The sequence below is a fragment of the Carcharhinus amblyrhynchos genome, chromosome 9 (assembly GCF_965287045.1).
Source record: "Carcharhinus amblyrhynchos chromosome 9, sCarAmb.v2.hapA, whole genome shotgun sequence".
Lineage (NCBI taxonomy): Eukaryota > Metazoa > Chordata > Chondrichthyes > Carcharhiniformes > Carcharhinidae > Carcharhinus > Carcharhinus amblyrhynchos.
This window is the reverse complement of record NC_137332.1, coordinates 18,517,760-18,543,676: the sequence shown is the minus strand read 5'-3', so window position 1 is coordinate 18,543,676 and position 25,917 is coordinate 18,517,760. Positions and strand designations below refer to the sequence as shown.

The window sequence follows — 25,917 nt, the reverse complement described above, 5'->3', positions numbered from 1 at the left end:
TGTCTTCCGGTGTCCATGCCTCTGACAGTTCCACAGCCTGGGTGCAATGTGCCCAAGGCTGAGGTTCATAGGAAATGTGTCCTTACCAACAGGAGCTGCCTTTTGCTTTGGGAGAGCCCACATTGCAAAAGCACTTAAATTCACAGAAAAGCAAAAAAAAAATGGGCAGAACTATTAAAGGGCTGTAGTAAACAGAATTAAATTCTAATACGTGTGCCAGAGAGTCATCTGTGCAGCATATTTTAATTAATGTAACGTGAAAGTCGCAGACCCTAAAAAAAAGTCTTGCTGCGTAATTTAATTAATGTACTGTGGAAGTCGCATGCACTATAAAATATTATGGGTTATGAATAAGTTAATGAGTTAGGAGCAGGCGTTTGGCCAACTCTTCTTTTGACCTTCAGTTATGTATTTTCTGGGCCTTTTGGCTAAGATCAAGTTGAAGATCGGGGTGTAATGCCTCTTCTTGTCAGCTTGGATCTTGTTTGTCTCACTCATGGGGACCATGAATTAGATTCAGTCTGAATTTGAATTTTTTTTTTGGAGCAAGCAAGGAGATGGATTACGGGTTTGTCCCTTCCACACTGAGCATTGGCCTAGTAACCTTAAGGAAAGAAATAAAAATTATTTTAATAAAAAGCTCTGTATTGTCTTGTCACAAGCGATCAGCTCACAAGCTTTTACTTAAATGAGGGGACTGGGGTAAAATTAAAACTTTAACATGGTTAACGTTTTCCATGTTTTAAAAATGGCGATTAAGCGTGGCAACATTTATATAGATACTATCTGTGGACTGGAGATGAAAGATGTGGGCAAGCAGGCTGCAAAGATAAGATGAATGTCTTCTCTTAGTTTCTTTTCAGGCATGAATTATATTCTCCACTGCCTCTCCTAGGGCAGCACGGCGGCACACTGGTTAGCATTCACTGCGGGGGAGCTGTGCAAATGCTCTTTTCGTGAGTCAATGCTGACTCGATGAACCAAATGGCCGCCTCCTGCATGGTAGGGATTCTGATTCTTTGGTATGTGCTTAGCTTTCTGTTGTAAACCAGCTATGAAATCATAATTCCACTGAAATAGTGTTTCCATTACTATGATTCTCATCTTGCTAGAAATGGGTTTGTAATTAAACAAACTCATTCTTGTATAAAATGCTTAGTAGGCTTGACAGGCTAGAGGTAGTCTCTTCTGATTTAAAGGTCTAGAACTGGGAGGGTAGTGGGAGGGACGGGGGTAGTTGGTTGGTGGTGGTAGTGGAACTAAGGAGGGGATGGGAGTAGTGGGAAGATTGTGTTGATTGAGGGGAGGGGTTCATAATCTTAGGATAAGGGATTGGTCGTTTAGTATTTAGTCATTTAGGGCAGCAAGTGGTTAGCACTGTGGCCTCACAGCGCCAGGGACCCGGGTTCGATTCCCGGCTTGGGTCACTGCCTGTGTGGAGTTTGCACATTCTCCCCGTGTCTGTGTGCATTTCCTCCAGGTGCTCCAGTTTCTTCCCACAGTCTGAAAGATGTGCTGGTTAGGTGAATTGGACATGCCAAGTTCTCCCTCCATGTACCTGAACAGGTGCTGGAGTGTGGTGACTAGGGGATTTTCACAGTAACTTCATTGCAGTGTTAATGTAAGACTGCTTGGGACTAATAAACTTCACTGGGCTGAGGAGAAATAGCTTCACTCGGAGGATTGTGAATCCTTGGAGTTCTCTACTGAGGAGGGTTGTGGATGCTCTATTCTTGAGATGTTCAGAATTGAGATATTTGGACACGAGTAATTTGGATGGATGGCTATAGGGCTGGAGAGTTATGAAACCAAGGCTTGCATCTGGAATGTTGCCAATCTTTATCTGGCTCGGTTTGGAAAACCCATCCACTAAATGATGGAAGAACCATCAACCCTGACAAATGGAGAAACACTCTGCCCAAGTTGGGAGAATTGTTTTTGGATCAATAATATTCTGTTTAACAATGAGAATTAAATTATTAAATTGCAGTAAGTAACTTCTCATTCTTTGTATAGGATGCTGAGTAGAGTCAGCTATGGCTCTCATGCCAGAGTCGTAAGGTTGTGGGTTCAAGACCCACTATTGAGGCCTGAGTATAAAACCTTGGCTGACAGCTGCACTGTCAGGGGTGCCATTAGATGGGCATGGAAGATCCCAAGACACTTTTGATGAAGCATTCTCACAAATGTTCTGGTCAATATTTATCCTTCTAATACCTGTTGCCTTTGTGGAATCTTGCTGTTCTCATTGTTTGCTGTGTTTCTTACCTTAAAACAATGACTACACTTCTGAAGTGTTTCATTGGCTGTCAGGTCCTTTGGGCTATTCCGAGGTCGTGAAAAGCAATAAACGAACATTTAAGATTTTTCTGTATAGAAAGCTGGAGTTAAAGATGGTGGGAAAGTTGGAGACTCCAGGAAAAGAATTGCTGATGGCTTTGACGAAAGTAAAAGTTAATTTATTAGTCACAAGTAAGGCTTACATTAACACTGCAATGAAGTTGCTGTGAAATTCCCCTAGAAGCCACAGTCTGGCACCTGTTCAGGTCAATGCACCTAGCCAGCACGTCTTTCTGAATGTGGGAAGAAACTGGAGCACCCGGAGGAAACCCACACAGACACTGGGAAAACGTGCAAACTCCACACAGACAGTGACCAAACCAGGGATTGAACCTGGGTCCCTGGCGCTGTGAGGCAGCAGTGCTAACCACTGTGCCACCTTGACAAGAGAAGGGACGGTGTTTTTGATCAGATATTGATGACGAGCTGTTTAGGACTGTTTAGGTTAAAACGTGCCAGTCGATGCTATGTTCTGGCCCGATTCGGATTCACTGTGGACCTTGCCATATAGCGTGTAACCAAATGTAAATAAATCTAATCTTGCTAGAGTGAGTTGTCATTTAATGCTCCTTTCTACTTCCAATGCTAAAAATCTTCCTCAGCATGACTTCCGTCTCCCATTTACTTTACAGTACACTGTTCACTGGATTCCTCGGAGTCGTGAGGTCCGTCAGTCCTGGGTGACTTCAGTTGTGTCAACAATATATTCGCTGCTCTATTCCATCCCACTAGTATTTCAGCTAAAACCCGATGTGGTACGTATAATCAAACCAATTTAATCCCACACATAATTGATTTTACAAACATTTTTGCTTCTGTTTTCACTTTTCGTTTCCCTCAGTTTATGAAATATTCCAACCAATGCTTTGCTCTATGGTCTTGATAATAAGAGGTAAGCAAAAGGAACACTAATATTTCCACCCACTTGAAGACAAATGATTCCATCTACTTGAATTGGCCAAAGAGCGTTTGCAATCTCTGCAGATCATGAAAGGCGCCTCACAGCTCCAGGGACCTGGGTTTGATTCTGGCCTTGGCTGACTGTGTGGAGCTTGCACGTTAGAATCAGAAAATCATACAGTGCAGAAGAGGCCCTTCAGCCCATCGAGTCTGCACTGACCCGCAAAAAATACTGACATCCCAACTGATCCTTAGGACACCAATAAGACAATGGGCAAAATCTTACCAAAAAAATGGCGGAGTGTTGTTTCTTGCAAGAAAACCAGCAAGTTTCTTTTCAGCCATCAAACCAGGGGGACCTCAATACACTGACCAGAAACCCGTTGCTCAGAGATCGGAGCACCGTCTTTAAACGGCGCCTTAATCAGTGTCTTTGCGACCCCTCCTCCCAGCCCACAATCATGGGTCCCTTCTTCCCCCTCAGTCAGAGCTGGTGAGGGACATTTTAGCATGAACCTTATGATGTCACCGAGGGGTGGGGAAGATGCGTTCTCCCCGTGTTTGCATGGGTTTCCTCTGGGTGCCCTGGTTCCCTTCCACAGTCCAAAGATGTGCGGGTCAGGTGGATTGGTCATGTTAAGTTGCCCCTTTGTTTCCCTAGATGTGTAGGTTAGGGGGATTAGTGGCGTAGATATTTGGGGATATGAGAATAGGATCTGGATAAGATGCTATATGGGAGCAAGTCGGTGCAGACGCGATAGGCCAACTGGCCTGCTTCTGTAGGGATTCTATAATTTTTTTTTGCCACAAAACATCTTCAGTCGTTTTTGCCTGTGGCCACTCTCCTCACAGGAACAGCACAGAGTTTGTGATCTTTGATGATAAATTTAGATAGTTGCACAGAAATGTTGTCATGGAAGGAGGTCTTGACCGTAATCCTGCCTGTTGATCTGCTCTCCCTATTGGGGATTTCCATTGGAATCCAATATTCCTGCTCATTCCCTTTTAATGTATTTTTCCTTTGAATGTTTATACGCTCTGAAATGTTGTGATTGACTCTGCTCCAATAGCCAGATCTGTATCGCAGTCAGTGCAATGATGGACCTGTGTGTGGTGAGAATGCCGTCCAGATGACGTCTGCTGGTGATCAGATCCAGCTGGAGCCAGTGGCCTGATCTTGGGTGTCTCCAGGACACCTATGTGGCATGGATACCTTGTGGCCACACTCCTTCCAAGTTTCTCTGAAGTTTTGGCCTGGTACCCAGTTTGTGTATAGTTGCAAGGAGGCATAGCTGAAGACCTGTACATGGAGAGGCTGTGTACTGGAAGGGTGAAACCCGCACATTTCTGCTGCTGGCTAGCCAGTGGTGGAGGCTAAAAATGAGAAGCAAGGTAAATTGCAAAAGCAGGAAGCATGCTAACTCTCGTCACCCACACACTGAACGCATCACATCAACTGCTGGGCATGGAGTGCAGGAGCGAAATGGTACCATTTACAATGCAGTACTTTCCAAATACAGGAAGTAAGAATGGAAAATGCTGACTGGTTTGAGGTTGACATCACAGTGGTGGGACCTGTCATTGAAGCCAAGTAGTCTGCTGTCATTAATCATAAGAGATATGAACAAGAACACTGAATGCACAAAAAAGTACTCAAAATAAAGCCCACCAGTCTGCTAGGCAGTATGCCAATGGCTATTGGTTACAACTTTGTTCAGATATCCAGATGTTCTTCGACATAGGGAGTTGTATAAAAGGATCAAAAGAGCAACATATCCATCACAAAAGAAAAGGCTCCCATTGGAAACAAAGGCAGGGGAGGCCACTCCTGACTGTGATGAATAGTTGGAGCGATGGGTGGAACACACCCTTGTTGCTTTCGGGGAGAACACTGTCACTGAGGAAGCTCTAAGCACTACAGAAAGCCTGCCTGTTATGACAGAGCTTGATATTGAATCCACACTGCAGGACCTTAGCAAAGTTATTGGCCATGAGGAAAGCTGCAGGTGTAAATGCTTTACTGCTTGAACTCACCAGGCACAGGTTGCAAACTGCCCAGCCTTCAGGAGAACAATGACCACATCACCACACAACTCTGCCACAGCAACCTCTGCAAGATGTGCCAGATCATTGGCATGGATGCCAACATCTCATGTGAGAACATCATCCACCAGGTACACGGTACATACTGTTGTGACTCGGCCAACATTGTCTACCTGATACGTTGCAGGAAAGGATGTCTCAAGGCATGGCACGTTGGGGAGACCATGCAGATACTATGAAATGGATGAATAGGCACCGCTTGACAATCACCAGGCAGGAGTGTTCCCTTCCTGTTGAGGAACACTCAGCAGTCAAGGGCATTCGGCCTCTGATCTTCAGATAAGCATTCTCCAAGGCAGCCTTCATGACACACGACAACGCAGAATTGCCGAGCAGAAACTGATAGCCAAGTTCTATACACACGAGGACGGCCTCAGCTGGGGTCTTGGGTCTTGGGTTCTAATCCCCACAACTTGCCTGGGTTTGCAAAATCTCACTAGCTGTCCTGGCTTGAGACAATTCACACCTCTTTAACCTGTGCTTAACACTCTCCACTCACATTGTCTGCATCTGTAAAGACTTGATTATCTGTTAAGACTCGCATTCCAATCATTATCTTGTAATTGAGTTTATGTCCATATGTGCCCTGTTTGTGAACCAAACTCTTCACTCACCTGATGAAGGGGCAGCGCTCTGAAAGCTCGTGCTACCAAATAAACCTGTTGGACTTTAACCTGATGTTGTGAGATTACTTACTATGCCCACCCTAGTCCAATGGTAGCATCTCCATGTCCTGTGACTGAAGGTAGACTGAAGTGATCGCAACAACCAGTGAGGCGTCGCCCTGCTGAACATCTTGGGAAAAGTATCTTCCCATGTTGCCCTTGTGAGGATGCATATCCTGGTTGAACACACATCCCCTGAGTCCCAGTGTTGGTTCAGAACAGGAATATCTACAGTGATATGGTCTTCTCAGTCTGGCAGTGTAACAGAAACGTGAACGAAGGGGACCACAATATGTCGCCTTTATCGGTCATACCATTCAACCATGTGAGCTGAAGCAGCCTAAGCGGTTGGAAAAAATTGCCTGCCTGCCGAAACTGCTCAACGTGATCTCCTCTTTCCATGACATAATGATGGGCACAGTCAGCTATGACAGGGCAACGTCAGACCACATTGAAATCTGCAGGGGGGAGGGGGGTTGGATGGTTGTGTTCAGGCACCGACACTCTTTGCTGAAGGCATATGCCTTCATAGTGTGTCTACTTATGTAGCCAAAATTGATGGAAAGCAGTTCAGCCTTGCTGGCCTGAGATCCATGGTAAAGCTGCACCAAGTTCCCATCAGAGTTGCCCTAAGCTGACAATGCTCGCGTTCCATACCATTAAATGCCTTTGGCAACAAATGCACAGACTCTCTCAATGATAAAGAGATTGGTTTGATCGTCAGGAGTACAAATGTCATGGTCCTGGCTGTCGCGTACTGCCATCTATCAATGTGACGCTGGAGGGTTCCAATATCTTCATATATCCAGGCTCCATGAACACCAGCAATATGTCACTTCATACTGAAATCAACACTTACATCGCAAACATTGCAAGCTGTGACATTCAAGCTGGGCAGTATGCTGACACAGTGGTTAGCAGTGCTGCCTCACAACGCCATGGACTGGTTTCGATTCCAAGCTTGGGTCGCTGTCTGTGCAAACTGTGCACATTCTCCCTGTATCTGTGTGGGTTTCCTCCGGGTGCTCCGGTTTCCCCCCACAGTCCGAAAGACATGTTGGTTATGCGCAGTGGCCATGCTAAATTCTCCCTCAGTGAACCCAAATAGGCACCGGAGTGTGGAGACTTGAGGATTTTACTGTAACTTCACTGCAGTGTTAATGTAAGCCTACTTGTGGCACTAATAAATAAACTTAAAGCTGAACAAGAAAATGTGGAGCATGAGCACCCTGACTGAGAACACCAAATTGATCTTCCAAGCCTGCATCCTCAGTATATCCCTTTATGCTGCTAAGACCTGGACAATATATGCAAGGCAGGAGAAAAGGCTGAACAGTTCCCACCTTTGCTGCCTCAGACGTATAGTCAGTATCTCTCGGCTGAAGCATCTCTCCACAGTTAATTCCATCAGCATACGTGAATTCACTAAGATAATGGTGCCTGAGCTGGCTTGACAATGTTCATTGGATGTTCTGTGTGATGAAATGGCCACTGGGTCACAACCTCGTGGATGTCCACACCTCCACATCAAACAAATTACAAAGATGGCGGACGCTAACATCTGGAAAGCAGTGGCTAACAGTTGCAACCTCTGGGGGCAGACTGAGGGGGATTGGAAAAGATGAGCTGACCGAGGGGTCCGGTGAGCAGGAATTGTGCACCACCTTAGTCCACTCTGTTCCTATGCAGCAAATGCAGAATCACAGAATTGTTATGGTGCAGAAGGAGGCCATTTGGCCCATTGTATCTGCACCAGCTCTCCAAACGAGCGTCGTGACTTAGTACCATTGCCCTGTCTCTTCCCCATACCCCCCTGCACATTGTTTCTATTCAAGTAATCATTTAGTGTCCTGATGCACCCCATATTCCAACCATCATTTATTCCAACAGATGAAGCCTTTGTGCTTGCATTAAAATGCTGCAGTTGGCTTCCAAAAAAGAAGAGAACATTCATAGAGATCATAGAATCTCTACGGTGCAGAAGGAGGCCATTCGGCCCATCGAGCCAGCACCGCCGACAATCCCAACCAGGCTCTATCCCTGTAACCCCACATATTTACCTGCTAATCCCCCGACACTAATGGACAATTTAGCATGGCCGATCCACCTAACCCGCACATCTTGACTGTAGGAGGAAACCAGAGCACCCTGACACGGGGGAGAATGTACAAACTCCACACAGTCAGCTGAGGCCAGAATTGAACCTGGGTCTCTGGCGCTGTGAGGCGGCAGTGCTAACCATTGTGCCACCCTGTCACCCATCAATATATTTGGGTAAAATGTTATCCATATGTTTGTGCTGGTGTAAAACTCTCACCCAATGTGTTATCTTCAGTCGCAGCTCAGGCCAACACCACCCAATGAGAATGTGACCACCCTGTATTTCAATTTGTTTGCCCCTCAATTCAGTTCATTAACCAAATGATATTAGCAATGACTACAGCAGCATTTAATCAAATTGTGAATTACAATATACTGATGTGATGAGATGAGGGCGTTAGCTTATGAGGAAAGATTAAATAGACTGGGCCTGTACTCGTTGGAGTTTAGAAGGCTGAGGGGGGATCTTATAAAGACTCACAAGATAATGAAGGAGCTAGATAGGGTAGAGGCAGAGAGATTCTTTCTGCTGAGAAAGGAAACCAGAACTAGAGGGCACAGCCTCCAAATAAGTGGGGGGGTGGGGGGCAGTTTAGAACAGAGTTGAGGAGGAACTTCTTCATTCAGAGGGTAGCGAATCTCTGGAATTCTCTGCCCATTGACGTGGTGGAAGCTACCTCGTTGAATATATTTAAGTCACGGGTAGATAGGTTTTTGATAGACAAGGGAATTAAGGGTTATGGGGAGAAAGCGGGAAAGTGGAACTGATCCACTTCAGATCAGCCTTGATCTTATTGAATGGCGAGGCAGGCTCGAAGGGTTAGATGGCCTACTCCTCCTCCTATTTCTTATGTTCTTATGCTTACGTTCTTATGATTGTCTCCTCCACGTGGATTTTCACCCAGGGTATGTGCTGCTGTTGAAAGAAGATCCGAATAAAGCCTCTGTGAACTCCACGACACACATGATTAAAAGTAAAGTAGCGGGAGTCATTTTGTCTGGTCTCCTGGTTTAAATGATGCTGATATGCTCTGTTGTGGTTTATACTGTCTGAGCCATTTGATGGGATGACGGCCTTGGAATCATTCCTAAGTTAATCATTGTTCTGCATTTAATCTCTGCCCATTTCTTCTGAGGAGATTTTAAACAAAAAATATTCAATAACTGTTCCATTTAAAATAGCCTTAGCCTAGACTCGCCTGCTGCATGCTGTTCCATCATATCGTGATCAGTGACAGGGGCCTACTTGTATTTGGCTTTGTCATATTCACTGCCTAGGAAATGGGGTTAAGTCTACAGCAGGAACGCATAACTAATTCCCCTCGCCCACCCATGCTGGAAATTGTGTCCCTGCAGCATAATGGAAGTATTTATTATTGTCACATGTATTAGTGTACAGTGCAAAGTATTGTAAACGCTCTGCAGACAAAGCATACCATACATAGAGAAGGAAAGGAGACAGTGCAGAATGTGCGAAGAACAAAGAAAACTGCAGCACAGGAAGAGGCTCTTCAGTCCTTCAAGCCTGTGCCGATTGTGATGCTTGCTTAAACTAAAACTGTATGCACTTAGAGTCCATATCCTTCCAATCCCATTCTACTCATATATTCACCTAGTTGCCTCTTAAATGCTGCTATCGTACCTGCACCCACCACCTCCCCGAGCAGTGTATTCCAGACATTCACCACCCTCTGTGTAAAGAAAGACTTGCCTCACACATCTCTTCAAAACTTTTCCCCACACCTTAATTCTATGTCCCCTAGTACTTGACTTTTCTACCCTAGGAAAAAGCATCTGACTATCAACTCTGTCCATGCCCCTCATAATCTTGTAAACCTCCATCGGGTCACCCCTCAACCTCCGTTGTTCCAGTGAGAACAAGCCTCTCTTGATAGCTAATATCCTCCAGACCATGCAACATCCTGGGTAAACCTCCTCTGTACCCTCTCCAAAGCATCCACATCTTTCTGGTGGTGTGGCGACCAGGATTGTACACAATATTCTAAATGAGGCCTAACTATAAGGTTCTGTGCAGCTACAGCATGTGATGTTGCAGTCATAGCTAGGGTATGGAAAAAGATCAACTTTCTCAAGCATGGTTCTGATTTTGAATTCTTACCCTCTCCTGATCTGCCTCATCCTTTAAAATTGTGACAACTTCGTTTGGCGATGTTGGGGCTTCTAACATTACCCCTTGCTGTCAGATGTATGCTATTGGCTTTCCTTGATATTAAGTGCTGCATCTGTGCCGGATTACCATTTGAGAAACAAGCTTGCTGCTGTGAGTGTTGGAACCTCATGCAGACCTCCCGCTGCTTCTCTGCACGGTTTTAAATTTGCAAAGGAAAATGTGTTGTTACTCAGACTAGTGATTGCTTGGTAACTCCATTCTTGTTTACTGGATGTTGGAGCTTATCCTGTGAACGAGCTGAAAGTCATGCAGGGATATGAATTTTAACTTGTGCAGTTTGCTCCGGAAATGTTGGGGGTAATTTTCACCTTTGCTTTCTGTGTGGTGAGCATATTGTAGGGTGCACATAGATTGATGAAAGGTAAGTCAGGTCTGCAACCCTTTCGAGTAGGTCACTAATATGGAGGAGTGTTAGTTGATGCTGAGTATATGGACGTCCTGAATCATAGAATCCTACAGTGCAGAAGAAAGCCATTCGGCCCATCAAGTCTGCACTGGCTACAATCCCACCCAGGCCCTAACCGTATGGTCCCACGCATTTACCCCAGCTGGTCCCCCCAACAGTAAAGGCAATTTAGAATGACCAGTCCACCTAACCCATGCAATTGATAAAGTTAAAAGAGATTATTAGCAAGAAAATAAAAATGCATACAATGGGAAATAACCGTGTGACGTGGAAAGGAGGGGAGTTCATAGAATCCCTACAGTGCAGAAGGAGGCCATTTGGCCCACCATGTTAATTTGAACAGCACTAGTTTCTCCCCTTATCACCTGTCCATAAACAGAACTGTGTTCTCACTTGTTCCCTCTTTATAAGTGTTGCTGTATTTCCTCAACCCCTCAGTTTTTAGGTGAGCAAATCTAAGTTTCTATTACTACCCACGTAGCAAACTTGAGATAGGATGAACTCAAAGGGTTAGTTTATTTGCACAGATTCAGAGAATGTGGGTAGGAGGGTTCACAATGTCACTTCCAAACTTGGATAATGAAGAGAGAAGGGTAGAGAAAGGGCAGATTTTTACTGTACGGAGATCATAGATAAAATAAATTTCATAGCACCCTACAGTGCAGAAAGAGGCCCTTCAGCCCACCGAGTCTGCACCGAACACAATCCCACCCAGGCCCTACCCCCACATATTATACCCACCAATCCCTCTAACCTACACATCCCTGGACACTAAGGAGCAATTTCTTAGCATGGCCAATCAACCTAACCCGCACATCTTTGGACAGTGGGAGGAAACTGGAGTATCCAGAGGAAACCCACGCAGACACGAGGAGACTGTGCAAACTCCACACAGACAGCTACCTGATCTGGGAATCGAACCCAGGACCCTGGAGCTGTGAAGCAGCAGTGCTAACCACTGTGCTACTGTGCCGCCCCAAATATTGGTTCACGTTCCAGAACCAAAATGCAACTGAGATATTCCTCCATAGAGATTGACATACTGCAAACCGATGCTGGATAATTCACCTTTCTGGCAGTGTTAACATCACAAGATGAGCTAGGCATGCAAAGATGCATCCGTCTTGTAGATGATGGCACAGAACCTCCAACAGAACTAGCCAAAGGCCTCTGTCACATGACCTTCCGCCCCACCTCTTCATTGGTCTTCAACAACTGATGTATGTCTAGAGTCTGGAATTTGGTTCGATCTCAAAGACGGCTGAACGTCTCAGCCATGAATTCTCTGGAATTCTCTGCCCGTTGAGGTGGTGGAGGCTGCCTCGCTAAATATTTTTAAGACGCGGGTTGATGGGTTCTTGATAAGCGAGAGGATTAAGGGTTATGGGGAGAGGGTGGGAATGTGGAACTGAGACACGACAGATCAGCCATGATCTTATTGAATGGCGGGGCAGGCTCGAAGGGCTAGGTGGCCTACTCCTGCTTCTATTTCTTATGTTCTTATGAAGAGTTGGAAAGTATGTTCAACTGGCCTTTTGATGTTACCTGTATCTTCTGGCACACTGGATTATTAAATGCAAATGGAGGTGGATGGTAGAGAGTGAAGTTGAAGGGAACATTTTCCTGATTGATGGGGTGTGTACTGGAGCTTTAAATTTTAATATATTGAGTTTGTAGATGACATTTAAACTAGCAGGCAAGATTATTTGCAGATGAGAGAGGGAAGCTACTAATTGGATATGGTGATGTGGGCGAAAACAGTGGCATATGGAGTTTAATGTGGGGAAGTGAGGGGTCGTCACTTTGAATCTGAGGAAGACAAATCTGAATATTACCTTAATGATAAGCCTGGAACTCTGGAGAAGTAGAGGGATTTGGGTGGCTGTGTACACAAATTGCCAGAACATAAGCACAGAACTGCAAAAAATCATCAAAATCTCATGAAATCTTGACATTCTTTAAACTCCAGTGGTTGGAATACTAAGGGGAACATTTTATGATTCCATTGTACAAAATTCTGGTCATATCCCATTAATAGTACTCTATTGAACCTTAGACACCACACCTCAGAAAAGAGGTATTGACCTTGGAAAGAGTACAGCACTGATTAACCTGTCCCCTTTAAGTTCTGGTTATTTAATCTTTATTATGGGTTTATTATGGGGACAGGTTACTTAATCTTTGCTTATATTTGCTCGAGTTTCAAAGGTTGAGGAACAAACTAACTGAGGTCTATAAAATTAAAGAACATGATCAATGGTTAGAAAGATACGGTTTCCTCTGGCGATGAATCCAAGACGGTCACAGAGTGATGGTGAATCCAAGACAGTGGCGCAGTGGTTAACACTGCTGCCTCACAGCGCCAGAGACCCAGGTTCAATTCCAGCCTGGCGTCACTGTCTGGGTGGAGTTTACACATTCTCCTTGTGTCTGCATGGGTTTCCTCTGGGTGTTCCGATTTCCTCCCACGGTCCAAAGATGTGCGGGTTAGGTTGATTGACCATGATAAATTGACCCTTAATGTCAGGGGGGACGAGAAGGGTAAATATGTGGGGTTATGGGAATGGGACCTGGTTGTCGGTGCAGGCTCAATGGACCCAATGGCCACCTTCTGCATTATAGATTCTATGAAGTAGGTATACTTTTACCATTGAGCAGTGAAATCAGGGGTAGTTAAAAACATTCTCCAAGAAGAAAGTTGTGGGTGCTAGGACACTTGAAATTTTCTCAACACTGAGACTGATGGATTTCAGTTAGAGAAAGGTGTCAAGGAATTATGCAATTTAGGGGTGAATGGATTTGAGGTGCAGACTAGCCGTGATTAAGTGGCAGAACAAGCTGGATGGGCTAAATGGGCTAAATGGCCTACTGCTGTCCCTGTGCCTGATTTGGTTTCATTGGGATGAAACTTGGACAGATTTCTATGAAAGGCAAGCAATTCACTTTGCCAAATTACTGCCAAAATTACCATGCCAATTTTCCCCACTGCATTACAGCAGTGTGAACCTGGCACAAAGGTTAATGGGTCAGCTTAAATTGTTTCGTAATCTGGTCTGATGAGCGATATATTTTTAACATATTTTTGGAATGATGTTGGTATTCTGTAGGTAAAGGAAGCTGTGTGTATGTCCAGGGTTGATGAAACAGGGAGAAAGATCCAAGAGACAGATTCTCTGCAAGCGTTAAAAGGTATTAAGTTTGCGATGAGAGGTGAAGGTGGGTTTGAGTGCATCTAAAATTTGCATTGATAGATAAATGGGAAACTTGGTTTCTCAGCTGTTGAGTTTCAAAAGGAAGTCCAAAGGTAACAAGAAATATGTGCAACTTACGAAGGTTCCATGCATAAACCAGGGAATAGGTATAAAATTTTATTGACTTGAAATTTGAGGCAGAATAGAAAATGTAAATGTTTATAGTTGGAGATGTTAACTTCAAAGAAGCATTTGAGGACAATCCATCCTGAGATGGAAGAGGAAGAGGATATTTGAGGAAGAGTATTTAACTGAGTTGAGTCTGTTGTGGGGAACTGAGACCAGATCCTTTGTACGTGAGTTGCTGTGAAAGTTTTGAATCGGAGACAATCACCCAGTGTTGAGTAAGAAGAGATTTTGTTTAGGAAACATTTTTTTCTGAACCTTTATTTTGGAATTCCACTCTGTGTTTGAGAATTCATGAATTGTACCTTTATTAAATTGACAGCAATTCTTTTGACTTGGGGCATACCACTGGGTTTTCTTTTTGTATTAGTAGGACGTAGGTGTTGCTGGTTGGTCAGCATCCCTAGTTGCCCTTGAGAAGGTGGTGGTGAGCTGCCTTCTTGAATCGCTGCAGTCCATCTTCTGTGGGTTGACCCACAATGCCGTTAGGGAGGGAATTCCAGGATTTTGACCCAGCGACTGCGAAGGAACGGCGATATATTTCTAAATCAGGATGATGAGTGGCTTGGAGGGGAACTTGCAGATGGTGGTATTCCCATGTATCTGCTGCCCTTGTCCTTCTAGATGGAAGTGTTTGTGGGTTTGGAAGGCGCTGTCTAGGGATCTTTGGTGAATTGCTGCAATGCATCTTGTAGATAGTACACACTGAGTGTCGGCGGTGGAGAAAGTGGATTTTTTTTGTACATGTGGTACCAATCAAGTAGGCTGCTTTGACCTGGATGGTGTCAAGCTTCTTGAGTGTTGTTGGAGCTCCACCCATCCAGGCAAGTGGGGAGTATTCCATCACACTCCTGACTTGTGCCTTGTAGATAATTTTTATGGTTAAGGCCTGTTGAGATGGGTTTTGCCAAGGAAGTACTTATGTACTTTTGACCGAGCAGGTTTCTTTGGGGGTTGTTCTGGAAGGCTGATTTACTGTGAGACTTTAATTTTGTGTGCCTGGGCTTTATTTTCTTTTTAACAGTTTTTTTTTTAACTTTTTGCTACTCGAAAAGTGTTCTTTAGCTTTTGGGGCCAGGAGCCCTTCTCCCCCCTTATCACGATATGAAAATGGTTTGTGCTCAGTGAGACGGACCTCTCTCTGGGGCCTTGTTTGCTTAACAATGACATCTGCTGTGTTCATAATTCAGGTCTCTGACCAATCCAGGCAAGTAGGAATTTCACAAATATTCATTTTGAGGGAGCACAGTCGAGTTTTTGTGGGTGCTTTTGGAAGAGGTATTGGGTGCTCGATATCTGTTGGACAACTTGTGCGCAGCAAGCTCCCACAAACAGTAATGTTATAATGATCAGATAAGCAATGGCCATTAATCCAGAAACTCGGCTACTGCTCTGGTGACCCGGGTTCGAATCCCGCCACAGCAGATCTTGGAATTTGAACTCAATTAAAAATCTGGAATTAAGAATCTACTGATGACCATGAAACCATTGTCGCTTGTCGGAAAAACCCATCTGGTTCACTGATGTGCTTTAGGGAAGGAAATCTGCCATCCTTACCCGGTGACTCCAGAGCAATAGCAATGTGGTTGACTCTCAACTGCCTTCCACGGGCAATAAGTGCTGGCCAGCCAGCAACACCCATGTCCCATGAATGAATAGGAAAAAATAAACTGTACATTTCTGATTTCTGTGCATGAGTAAAGATGGTGTGTTGAACCCTGAAAAACGAATCTTTATAGTTTTGCAATGAGTGCTTGTTGTGATGCTGCCGACCAGGATTTTTTTTTTAAAAGTGTGTTTAAAGTTTTACGGGAACATCTGGGGTCCACCACAAAGCACCTCCAGGTCACTAAATATTCTGGCGGCTGACTCAGCAAAAGCAGATAAGTTCTTGCAGGTGGATGCTGTCTACGTGAATGGGTGGGAGAATAGTAGCTATGCGAAGGGCAGTGTCGGCTGATCAGGCAGAAAACGTAACTATCTCTGTGAAAAACAAAAGCGCTGCAACTCAACGACTTGTGAGCAAAAGTCAGCCCATGATGTTGAAGTGTTGGTTTTGATGAGTCGATTGTCCCGGTGCTGAGTTGCTGCTGTCAGAAAACGTAAAATGACTTGTTTATTTCCCCTCCAGTTTTTAAACAAGCTTGCTGGGGGTTACTAGCGAGAAAAGCTCTGAAAGTAGACAAAAACATGGGAGAAGAAAAGAAAGCATAAAAGGTATTTATTTGTCCCAATGAAGGCTCATCCAATCCAAATTCTCCATTGTAGCGTCCTGCAATGTTTTGAATTCCCCAAATATTTTTATCTCTTCTGCCCCAGCTAACAGATTGTCCCTGCTGTATAATTCTCTTTGAATCAAAAAGTTGTTCCCTATGTCATTTTAAAAGTTGCTTCAAGTTGATAGAATTTGGAGTCGAGGAGGCACCTGAAGGCAGCAAAATAAGGAACCTGACAAATTTTAAGTTTATTTATTTACTGTCACAAGTAGGCTTACATTAACACTGCAATGAAGTTACTGTGAAAATCCCCACTCTCTGGCGCCTGTTCGGGTACACTGAGGGAGAATTTAGCCCGGCCAATGCACCTAAACCAGCATGACTTCCAGATTGTGAGAGGAAACCAAAGCACCTGGAGGAAACCCACGGAGACACGGGGAGAACATGCAAACAGTGACCCAAGCCAGGAATCAAACCCTGGCACTGAGGCAGCAGTGCTGGGCACCATGCCGCCCATTTATAAATTATGATCGAATTTAATTTTGTTTTGCACATTTCCTTTTTTTATTGTCTTCCCTTGGTTTATTTTCCCTCAAACGCACTGATAAATAGTGATTTTATTTTGGTCGTTCAGGATGCCATGGCACTATTTGATGAAGGGCAGGGATTTGGCAAATGACTATTCAAGCCCCCACCCCCTCCAAACGGTTAAATGAGGGCTTAATTCACTCATGTTTGTGAAGTTTTGCTGTCTGCCAACTGGATGCCTTGTATGCCTTCATAATACTGGCTACACTTCAAAGTGATTCATTGTACGCGATGCATTCAGACCTTTCTAAGGGAGGAAAAAAACTCCATATAAAAGGACAGCTTTCTTCCCTGCCTCAGGGCACACTGAGTCCTGGAGTTTGGTAAACTGCTGGATCAATAAAGTGTAGTATTGGCATCCTGCATTTGGATCCTGGTTGAGGCCGTCCTCGTATGCAGAACTTGGCTATCAGTTTCTGCTCAGCGATTCTGCGTTGTCATGTGTTTTGAAGGTTGCCTTGGAGAACGCTTACCTGAAGATCAAAAGCCGCATGCCTGTGACCGCTGAAGTGTTCCCCAGCAGGAAGAGAACATTCCTGCCCGGTGATTGTCAAGCGGTGCTCATTCATTCGTTGTCGTTGGCCTCAACTGGGATCTTGCGTTCATGTCTCACAATCTGTAACCTCCACGACTTGCCTGGGCTTGTAAAATCTCAGTAACTGTCCTGTCTGGAGACAATGCACATCTCTTCAACCTGTGCTTAACCCTCTCTCCGCTCACATTGTCTGTACCTTTAAGACTTGATTACCTGTAAAGACTCGCATTCCAACCATCATTTTGTAAATTGATTTTCTGTCTTTATATGCCCTGTTTGTGAACAGAACTCCCACTTACCTGATGAAGGAGCAGTGCTCTGAAAGTTAGTGGCTTTTCCTACCAAACAAACCTGTTGGACTTGAACCTGGTGTTGTGAGACTTCTTACTGTGTTTATCCCAGTCCAACGCCAGCATCGCCACATCATAACCCGAGACAGTCAATCACCACAAATCTGTTTTGGGTCCATTGCCAATTTTGTATCCATGCAGCTCCTGCCCCCTTTTAATCAGACAAGCTTCAATTTTGCTAACGTGCCTATTATGTGGTATTTTATCAGACTTTTTCAAGACACATCATCAATCACCCTCATCCAATATCTCTGTCTCATCAAAAAAAAACTCAAGTTAATGGACCATGATTTGCCTTTAATAAATTAAGCTGGTTCACCTTTAGTCCATTCTTGTCCAAATAGCTGTTAATTTTCTCCTGGATTATTTTTCTAAAGGCTTCCTCACCACTGCCCTTTAATCACTAGCTTTATCCTTGCTCTAACCCTTTAATGCCATCTCTGTATCTTGAGACTTGTGGGACATGGACATCACTTGGCTGGCCAGCCTTTATTGCCCATCCCTGGTTGCCCAAGGACAGTTGAGTCAATCACATTGCTGTGGCTCTGGGGTCACATCTTGGCCAGATCAGGTAAGGACAACGGATTACCTTCCCTAAAGGACTTCAGTGAACCGGGTGGGTTTTTCCAACAATCGGCAATAATTTTATGGGCATCAGTGGATTCTTAATTCCAGATATTTCTTTTGTTATGGAACCCACATTCCATCATCTGCCATAACAGGATTCAAACCCAGGTCCCCAGAACATTAGCTGAGTTTCTGCATTACTAGTCTAGCAATAATACCATTAGGCCATTGCCTCCCCTAAATTGTGGCCAATATTTCTGCAATTTCTATCCAAACTTCCCACCACAACCTCTGATACTTCCAGTCTGAAATTGGTGACTTATCTACGTTTAAGTATTGCCAGCCTTTCTACTACCCCTTCTTTATCTCTTGTTACCTCATCCAGTATGCTAGCAATCTATTCGTTCACAGTAGGTTAGGCAAATTACTCTCCTTTGGTAAATGTTGATGCAAAGAACTCATTGAGTGCCTCAACTATGTCTGCAGTACGACCGAACGATCTCTTGTTTGCTGCTGAATTGTCCCCATTTCTCCTCTTGATGATCATTTTACTGTTATTTCTAGCTTGTAATAGGATGTGCTTCATGCCGCCTTATTGGACATTTGGCTCTTTTTGCACCTGAGAAACTAAACCCGAGTGACCAAATATCCAGGCCATTTGACTTTGCGGTCCTCCAACAGAGTGCTTCATGTGAAATACATGTTGAGGGCTGCAGTGTAAACTTTTAGTATAATTTCTTCACCTAGGTGGCACAGTATTTTAGCACTGCTGCCTCACAATGCCAAGGACCCAGGTTCGCTTCCCGGCTTGGGTTCGAATCCCACCGTGGGTCACTGTGTAGAGTCTGCACCTTCTCCCCGCGTCTGTGTGGGTTTCCTCCCATGGTCCGCAGTGGCCATGCTAAAATTTTCCCTCAGTGCACGCGAACAGGTGCCGGAGTGTGGTGACTAGGGGACTTTCACAGTAACTTCATTGCGGTGTTAATGTAAGCCTACTTGTGACAATAAGTAAATAAACTTAAACTGTTACAGTCCTGTCACAAACGGCGGCCTGAAGACCTCTTACGTAATTTAGTTGATGCAGGATTCAAGAGGGTGTTGGAATATTTAATCTGTTCGAGTTGCTACTTAAATGCAATTTGTTAATGATGCACATCATCGTAATGTCATCCTGGTGTTTGCAGCCTTTTAAATATATATATACGCTTGAGAATCTTGCCATCTCTAACGACATGCTGAACTATTAATTGTAAAATATTATTGGACTCATAAAGTCCCATGGTTGTCCAGTTAGTCATTACTTTCTCACGAGTACTAACCAAAACAAGGACCACCCATGTAACTATGGTCAGTTGAGGTTCTCCTTTGCCAATTTTCATAAACTCCCTGAAAGTCTTTTGCTTTTTTACTGAAGATTGGTTCCTTGGACTTTACCCAGTGACTGTTATTTATATGTGAGCTATGACATTTGAGTGTTGGCAAGTCTCCAACGCAGCCAAGCCCAACACTATTCGCACTCAACATAACATCCACACACAGATTTGAAGTAGTTTTTGAAAGGCTGAAGTTGTCATGATTTTTATTTTCCTCTTGAGGAAGGCAGCTTATGACCTCTTGATATTTTGTGAGTTCAAAGCCCCGTTTGATTCAGTCGCTCGCATTAAAGGCTTCTGCGTATCCTTGCATTGGGCAAAATAGCTTTCTCAACACAAGAACCCAGAGAACTTTTCAATAATGCCTGCGTTCAGTTAACTCTCAATGTTTCAGAGTGCAATAACAAAACCTTAGTTGAAGTGTAGATGTGAATGTTGGGGAGAAGCATTCCGCCATTTTGTTGAAGATAAAATCTTACACAAGTGCATCATGTTCAACTGTTTTTGATGTAGCTATGAGCCAGATTAAGTTAATAGCTTAAAAATGCGTGAATATCTGTACAATAGCCCTCATAATATGATCACGCCTAGCATTGGCAACTGAAAAATGCAAAGTAGCTATTCAGGTTCTAATTTATTATTCAGTCGTGGGACATCGATGTCACTGGCAGGCCAGCATTTATTGCCTATCCCTAGTTGCCCTTGAGAAGATGGTGGTGAGCTGCCTTCTTGAACCACTGCAGTCCACATGCTGTAGGTTGACCCAAAATCCTGTTGGGGAAGGCATTCCGGGATTTTGACCCAGTGACTACGAAGGAACGGTGATATATTTCCAAATCAGGATGGTGAGTGGCTTGGAGGGGAACTTGCAGATCGTGGTGTTCCCATGCATCTGCTGCCCTTGTCCTTCTAGATGGAAATGTGTGTGTTTGGAAGATGCTGACTAAGGAGCCTACGTGAGTTAGGTAAGGCTGATGTCAATGTGATGAGACAGAAACTGTTCACCGTAAACTGGGGAAATCTGTTACTGGGTATTTATTATTTCATGAGGCATTCGTGTTGCTGGCAAAGTCAGTATTTGCTGCCCACACATAATTGCCTTTGAATTGAGTCGCTTGCCTGGCCATTAGCAAAATGACAAAAGACCAATGATAGATCTTCAAAAATGAATTTAATATGAAACTGAAATATTTCATACCAAGAGCACCACTTTTCAAAATATACAGATAAGGGGCAACATAAATCTGAAAGAAAAGGCATATTAATGTGCAAAGAATAACATAAGTCCTGAAGAATAGGAGAGATACAAAGAATAGCAATGTGTGATAAAATAGTAAGAGATACAAAAAGGGACTAGCAACAGACAACAAAATCAACATAATTTTTTACATTCCTATTAGGAAGAAGAAGGTCAGACCCACATTAAGGCTTCATTACAAATTGCAGCAAGAAAATACCATTAATCTTACGTCCTTTAGATTCTACAGACATCTGACTCCAATCTCTCCTTTGATTAATCCTGCAGAAAGACAACTTCACCGTCAGTGAAGTTGAGGAGGGGGTGGCCATTCGCCTCCTTGCAGACGTAATGTACAAAAACATACTCCTGCATTTCAGTAATGAATGATATGCACCACCCCCCACCCCACAGGTCTGGAGAGTGAGCAATTGGCCGTCTTCCAGCAGCTCCCCTAACTGCCAGCAAAGTTCAGGCTGGCTGTTCCAGGTTGTGACTTCAACTGCATCATTGATATGTCTGGACGATTCAGCAGGGACCATATCCTGGGTCGCCAAGCTGTGATATGTTTTTAGCAACCCTGCAGTTCGAGCACTGAATAGATACACATGGTCAGGTCAGATGCATCCATCTGTTCCAGCATTTATTAACCGTTTGCATCCCCAGATGCGTCAAATCCACAAATGTCAAAGCGATGTTCTTTTCTCACCGCTGCTTCCTGCTGGCCCTCGCTTACAGGATGACCAGAGGAGTGGCAAGGAGACATGGAAACTAAACATGAAACTTTTGACCCCACAATACATTGTGGGATGCAAAGGGCTGCACAAAGTGTTGAAGAAAGTTTGGAGAATAGTGAACCTTTCTGGATCCATCACACTCTGGTGGGCAGCAATCAAGGCAAAAAAAATTCTTCATCCTGAGAGGAGTTCAGAAGAGGGGGAGAAAGACAGGAATTGTCCTGACTCCAGAAAATCAAACAGAATCTGCTTCTGCTGCAGTCCATGGGACTTGATGCCAAGAAGGATGGAATCAACAGACTTTACTGTTTGCCTTGATGGCCTTCCAGGCCATCATCCAGTCCAGATTCTGTTTGGTGGTGCAGGATGAGATATACTTGCAAAAGATATACAGATATATCTTCCAAAAGATATACAGAAAAACCTTGTGATTAGCAATCCTGAAGGAAGAGAACAGCTTAGAAATATCACCATAATCTGATTCATTGAGGAGCAAGAACTCCTCTTAAACTGGATCATGCTTCATGGAACCACTAACTTGATTTGATTTATTATTGTCACATGTATTGGGATACAGTGAAAAGTATTGCTTCTTGTGTGCTATACAGACAAAGCATACTGTTCATAGAGAAGGAAAGGAGAAAGTGCAGAATGTAGTGTCATAGTCATAGCTAGGGTGTAGAGAAAGATCAACTTTAATGCTAGGGAGGTCCATTCAAAAGTCTGGCAGCAGGGGAGAAGTGGTTCTTGAGTCGGTTGGTACGTGATCTCAGACTGTTGTATCTTTTTCCTGATGAAAGAAGGTGGAAGAGAGAATGTCTGGGGTGTGTGGGGTTCTTAATTATGCTGGCTGCTTTTCTGAGACAGTGGGAAGTGTAGAGGGTGTCAGTGGATGGGAGGCTGGTTTGCATGATGGACTGGGCTTCGTTCATGACCCTTTGTAGTTTCTTGAGCTCTTGGATAGAGCGGGAGCCATACCAAGATGTGCTATAACCAGAAAGAATGCTTTCTGTGGTGCATCTGTAAAAATTGGTGCGAGTTGTAGTGGACTTGCCAAATTTCCTTAGTCTCATGAGGAAGTAGAGGCATTGGTGGGCTTTCTTAACTGTATGCTGGCATGGGGGGACCAGGACAAGTTGGTGATCTGGACAGCTAAAAACTTGAAACTAACAGTATGGCCTCCGAGTCCTTCCTGTCCTCCGTCACTGCGATCTTGGATTACAGCAAGGGGGAGAGTCTGAGCAATCCTCTGTCTCTGAACAAGCTGACAAGGCTGTTGTCTGAGATGTGCAAAACTCCCAGAAGGGATGCTTTACTAGCCAAGTTGTATTCTGTTCTGCGGGACTGGATTGGCCACGCCTGCTGAAAGTGTATGAGAATATGCTTCAGGCCTGCAACATGTCAGAATCCATGAGGAAAGGGACCGGCACCTTCATCTACAAGCAACAGGAAAAACGTCATTTAATTTATTATTGTCACATGTATTGGGAAAGTATTGTTTCTTGCACACATACAGACAAAGCATACAGAGGGAGAAGGAAAAGAGTGCAGAATATAGTGTTACAATCTTAGCTAGGGTGTAGAGAAAGATCAACTTAGTGCAAGGTAGATCCATTCACAGGTCTGATGGCAGCAGGGGAGACGCTGTTCTAGAGTTGGTTGTACATGATCTCAGCCCTTGGAATCTTCCCAACAGAAGAGGTGGAAGAGAGACAAAAACTGATGAAGGGTAATTAAAGTTCGAAATGCTGGCTCTATTCTCTCTATCGCGCTCTCTCTCTCTCTCTCTCTCTCTCTCTCCAGATGCTGTCAGACGTGTTGAGATTTTCCAGCATTTTCTGTCTATGTTTCAGAATCTAGCATCCCCAGTATTTTGCTTTTTATCAAGGTGGAAAAGAGTATGTCCAGGGTCTGTGGGGTTCTCAATTAATCTGGCTGCTTTTCCGAGGCAGCAGGAAGTGCCGACAGAGTCAATTGATGGGAGGCTGGTTTGTATGCTGGAGGCTGGTAAAATGGAGAAAATTAGAAATTGAGGATCCATTTCATTGCTGAATGTGGACTGCAGAATTCTACCCAAGGAGGTCATGGCCAGTCTGGTCAGCCCTACTCTAGAGTTGGTGGTGCACCCTGATCACGCCTACCCCACACATGGCAAGAAGGTCCATTCAGTTGTGCACTCGCCTACGTGTACGACAGGGGATGGACCAAGTCTCATCAGCCTGGACAAGGAGAACGTCTTTGTCAGAATGTGGCACACCTACGTAATGGATGTGCCCTCCATGATGGGGATTGGGAAGGGAATCTGCAATTGGATCTAATTGAACATACTGACCTCAGTTTCAATCAATGGCTGGGAATCGGAAAGCTTTCCGGTCAAAGTTGTGCAAGTTTGCTCCCTCTCTGTTTTATTCATATTGTTACGACCAGGGAGGACTCATGTTGGGACTCAGTCTTTCTTTCAATCGCTCCTTGATTGGTAATAACAGGATTTTTTTGTCCTTTCTAAGGACGAAGAGATGAATTCATGTCTGTGCTTAATCACTCCCATCTGATTGTAAAGAACTCAAGTCTGACAAACTTCCATGAATTTAAACAAAAATGGGATTAGTTTTGGTTGAGTTACAATCCCACCCATTTGAAGATGTAAAGAAATTTATAAAAGTGGGCGTCACAGTGCCAGGGACCCAGATTCGATTCCCGCTTGGTTCACTGTCTGTGTGCAATCTGTGCATTCTCCCTGTGTTTGCGTGGGTTTCCTCCAGGTGCTCCGGTTTCCTTCCATAGTCCAGAGATATGCGGGTTAAGTGGATTGGCCGAGCTTGATTGCCCCTAGGTGATATGAAGATTAGGTTAAATACATGGTATAATGAGGATAGGGCCTGGGTGGGATTATTGTCGGTGCAGACTTGAAGGGCTGAATGGCCTCCGCCTCTACTGTAGGGACTCTATGATTCTAAACCCATGTCCCGATCTTTGCAACACACAGACCACACACACGCGCGCACACACACACGCAGGCAACATTACAATTCATATAGTAGGAGCTTATCTTTTGACCAAATTAAAACTCACTGCTAATGGGTTTTTAAAAAATAGAGAGTTCACTGTTTGAGTCTGTTGTTGGTGTTTGAGGATGAGGCAATTTTTTTTCCATGGTGTGGTTACAAATTCCAGTGGAGTTGAAGCTCATGCAAACTGCAACTTCTGGAGACAGTCTCTTTTAAACCATAATCCATGTTTTTCAAATGCCAATGTGATTGTGTCTGAGGTTCCTTTGAATGGAAATTCTCCTATCTCTGGTGCTTTCCAAAATGTAACTGAGATCGGGCCTTGAACTGGTGAGAAAGAGAGATGGTGTCACTGCTTCATTGTCAAATTTCTTCCAGGCTGTTTTTAGAAGCTTGGGTATTATAAAAAAAATACATTTTAAAATGTTTTTTTCTGAACACGTGACCTCTCGCCTTGTATTGATTTTAGAAGGTACTTGATTAGCTCATGCTTGAACAAATCGTGGTTTTTTTTTGATCACTTTTGAATGGACTATTCTTCTCTGTGATGAGCTCAGAAGAACACCTTCTACCTAGTCATTGTTCTGTCTCTACTTGGAAGAGTAGCTGTATTAGCAATGCAAATGGTAAATCCAGTATAGTTTCAATTTCTCTTTTCGAACAGTCCTTGACATCAGCAGGTGTGAAATTCAATCAGAGACTGCCTTGACACATCTTCTTGTAATTCACATTGGAGACTTCCGGAAACTGTAATTGTAATACCTGACATCAAGTGACCTGTGGCAGCCATCTTAAGACAGTGTCTGTGTGACTTAAAAATCCTTTGTTAAAGTTGTTCAATATATATTTGGCCAACCAATGAAATTCACGATTAATATAGGGCGGATGTCAGAGGTAGGTTCCTGACTCAGAGGGTAGTAAGGGCGTGGAATGCCCTGCCTGCAGCAGTTGAGGACTCGCCAACTTTAAGGGCGTTCAAATGGTCATTGGATAGGCATATGGTTAACATTGGAATAGTTTAGGTTAGAGGGTCATTAGATTGGTTCCACTGGTCCGCGCAACATCGAGGGCCGAAGGGCCTGTACTGCGCTGTAACGTTCTATGTTCTATATCACATCATGATGTATCGAACCTTTTGTGATCCTAGGAGGGGTGGCAATCCCAGGCAACGGAGGCACAGGAATCAAAGTCTCCCTGTTGATGAATGACGTTGCTGCTTTCTGC

The 25,917-nt window shown here is 44.1% G+C and overlaps 1 protein-coding gene across 1 annotated transcript in view; it reads left to right on the top strand.

Annotated features, from left to right (window-relative positions):
* Positions 1–25,917, top strand: part of alg14 (ALG14 UDP-N-acetylglucosaminyltransferase subunit) — a 94,970-nt gene that overhangs the window by 27,477 nt on the left and 41,576 nt on the right. The window contains exon 3 of the mRNA XM_080195269.1: positions 2,973–3,095. Coding sequence (XP_080051395.1) covers positions 2,973–3,095 — 123 coding nt within the window. The remainder of the gene's footprint in view (positions 1–2,972; positions 3,096–25,917) is intronic.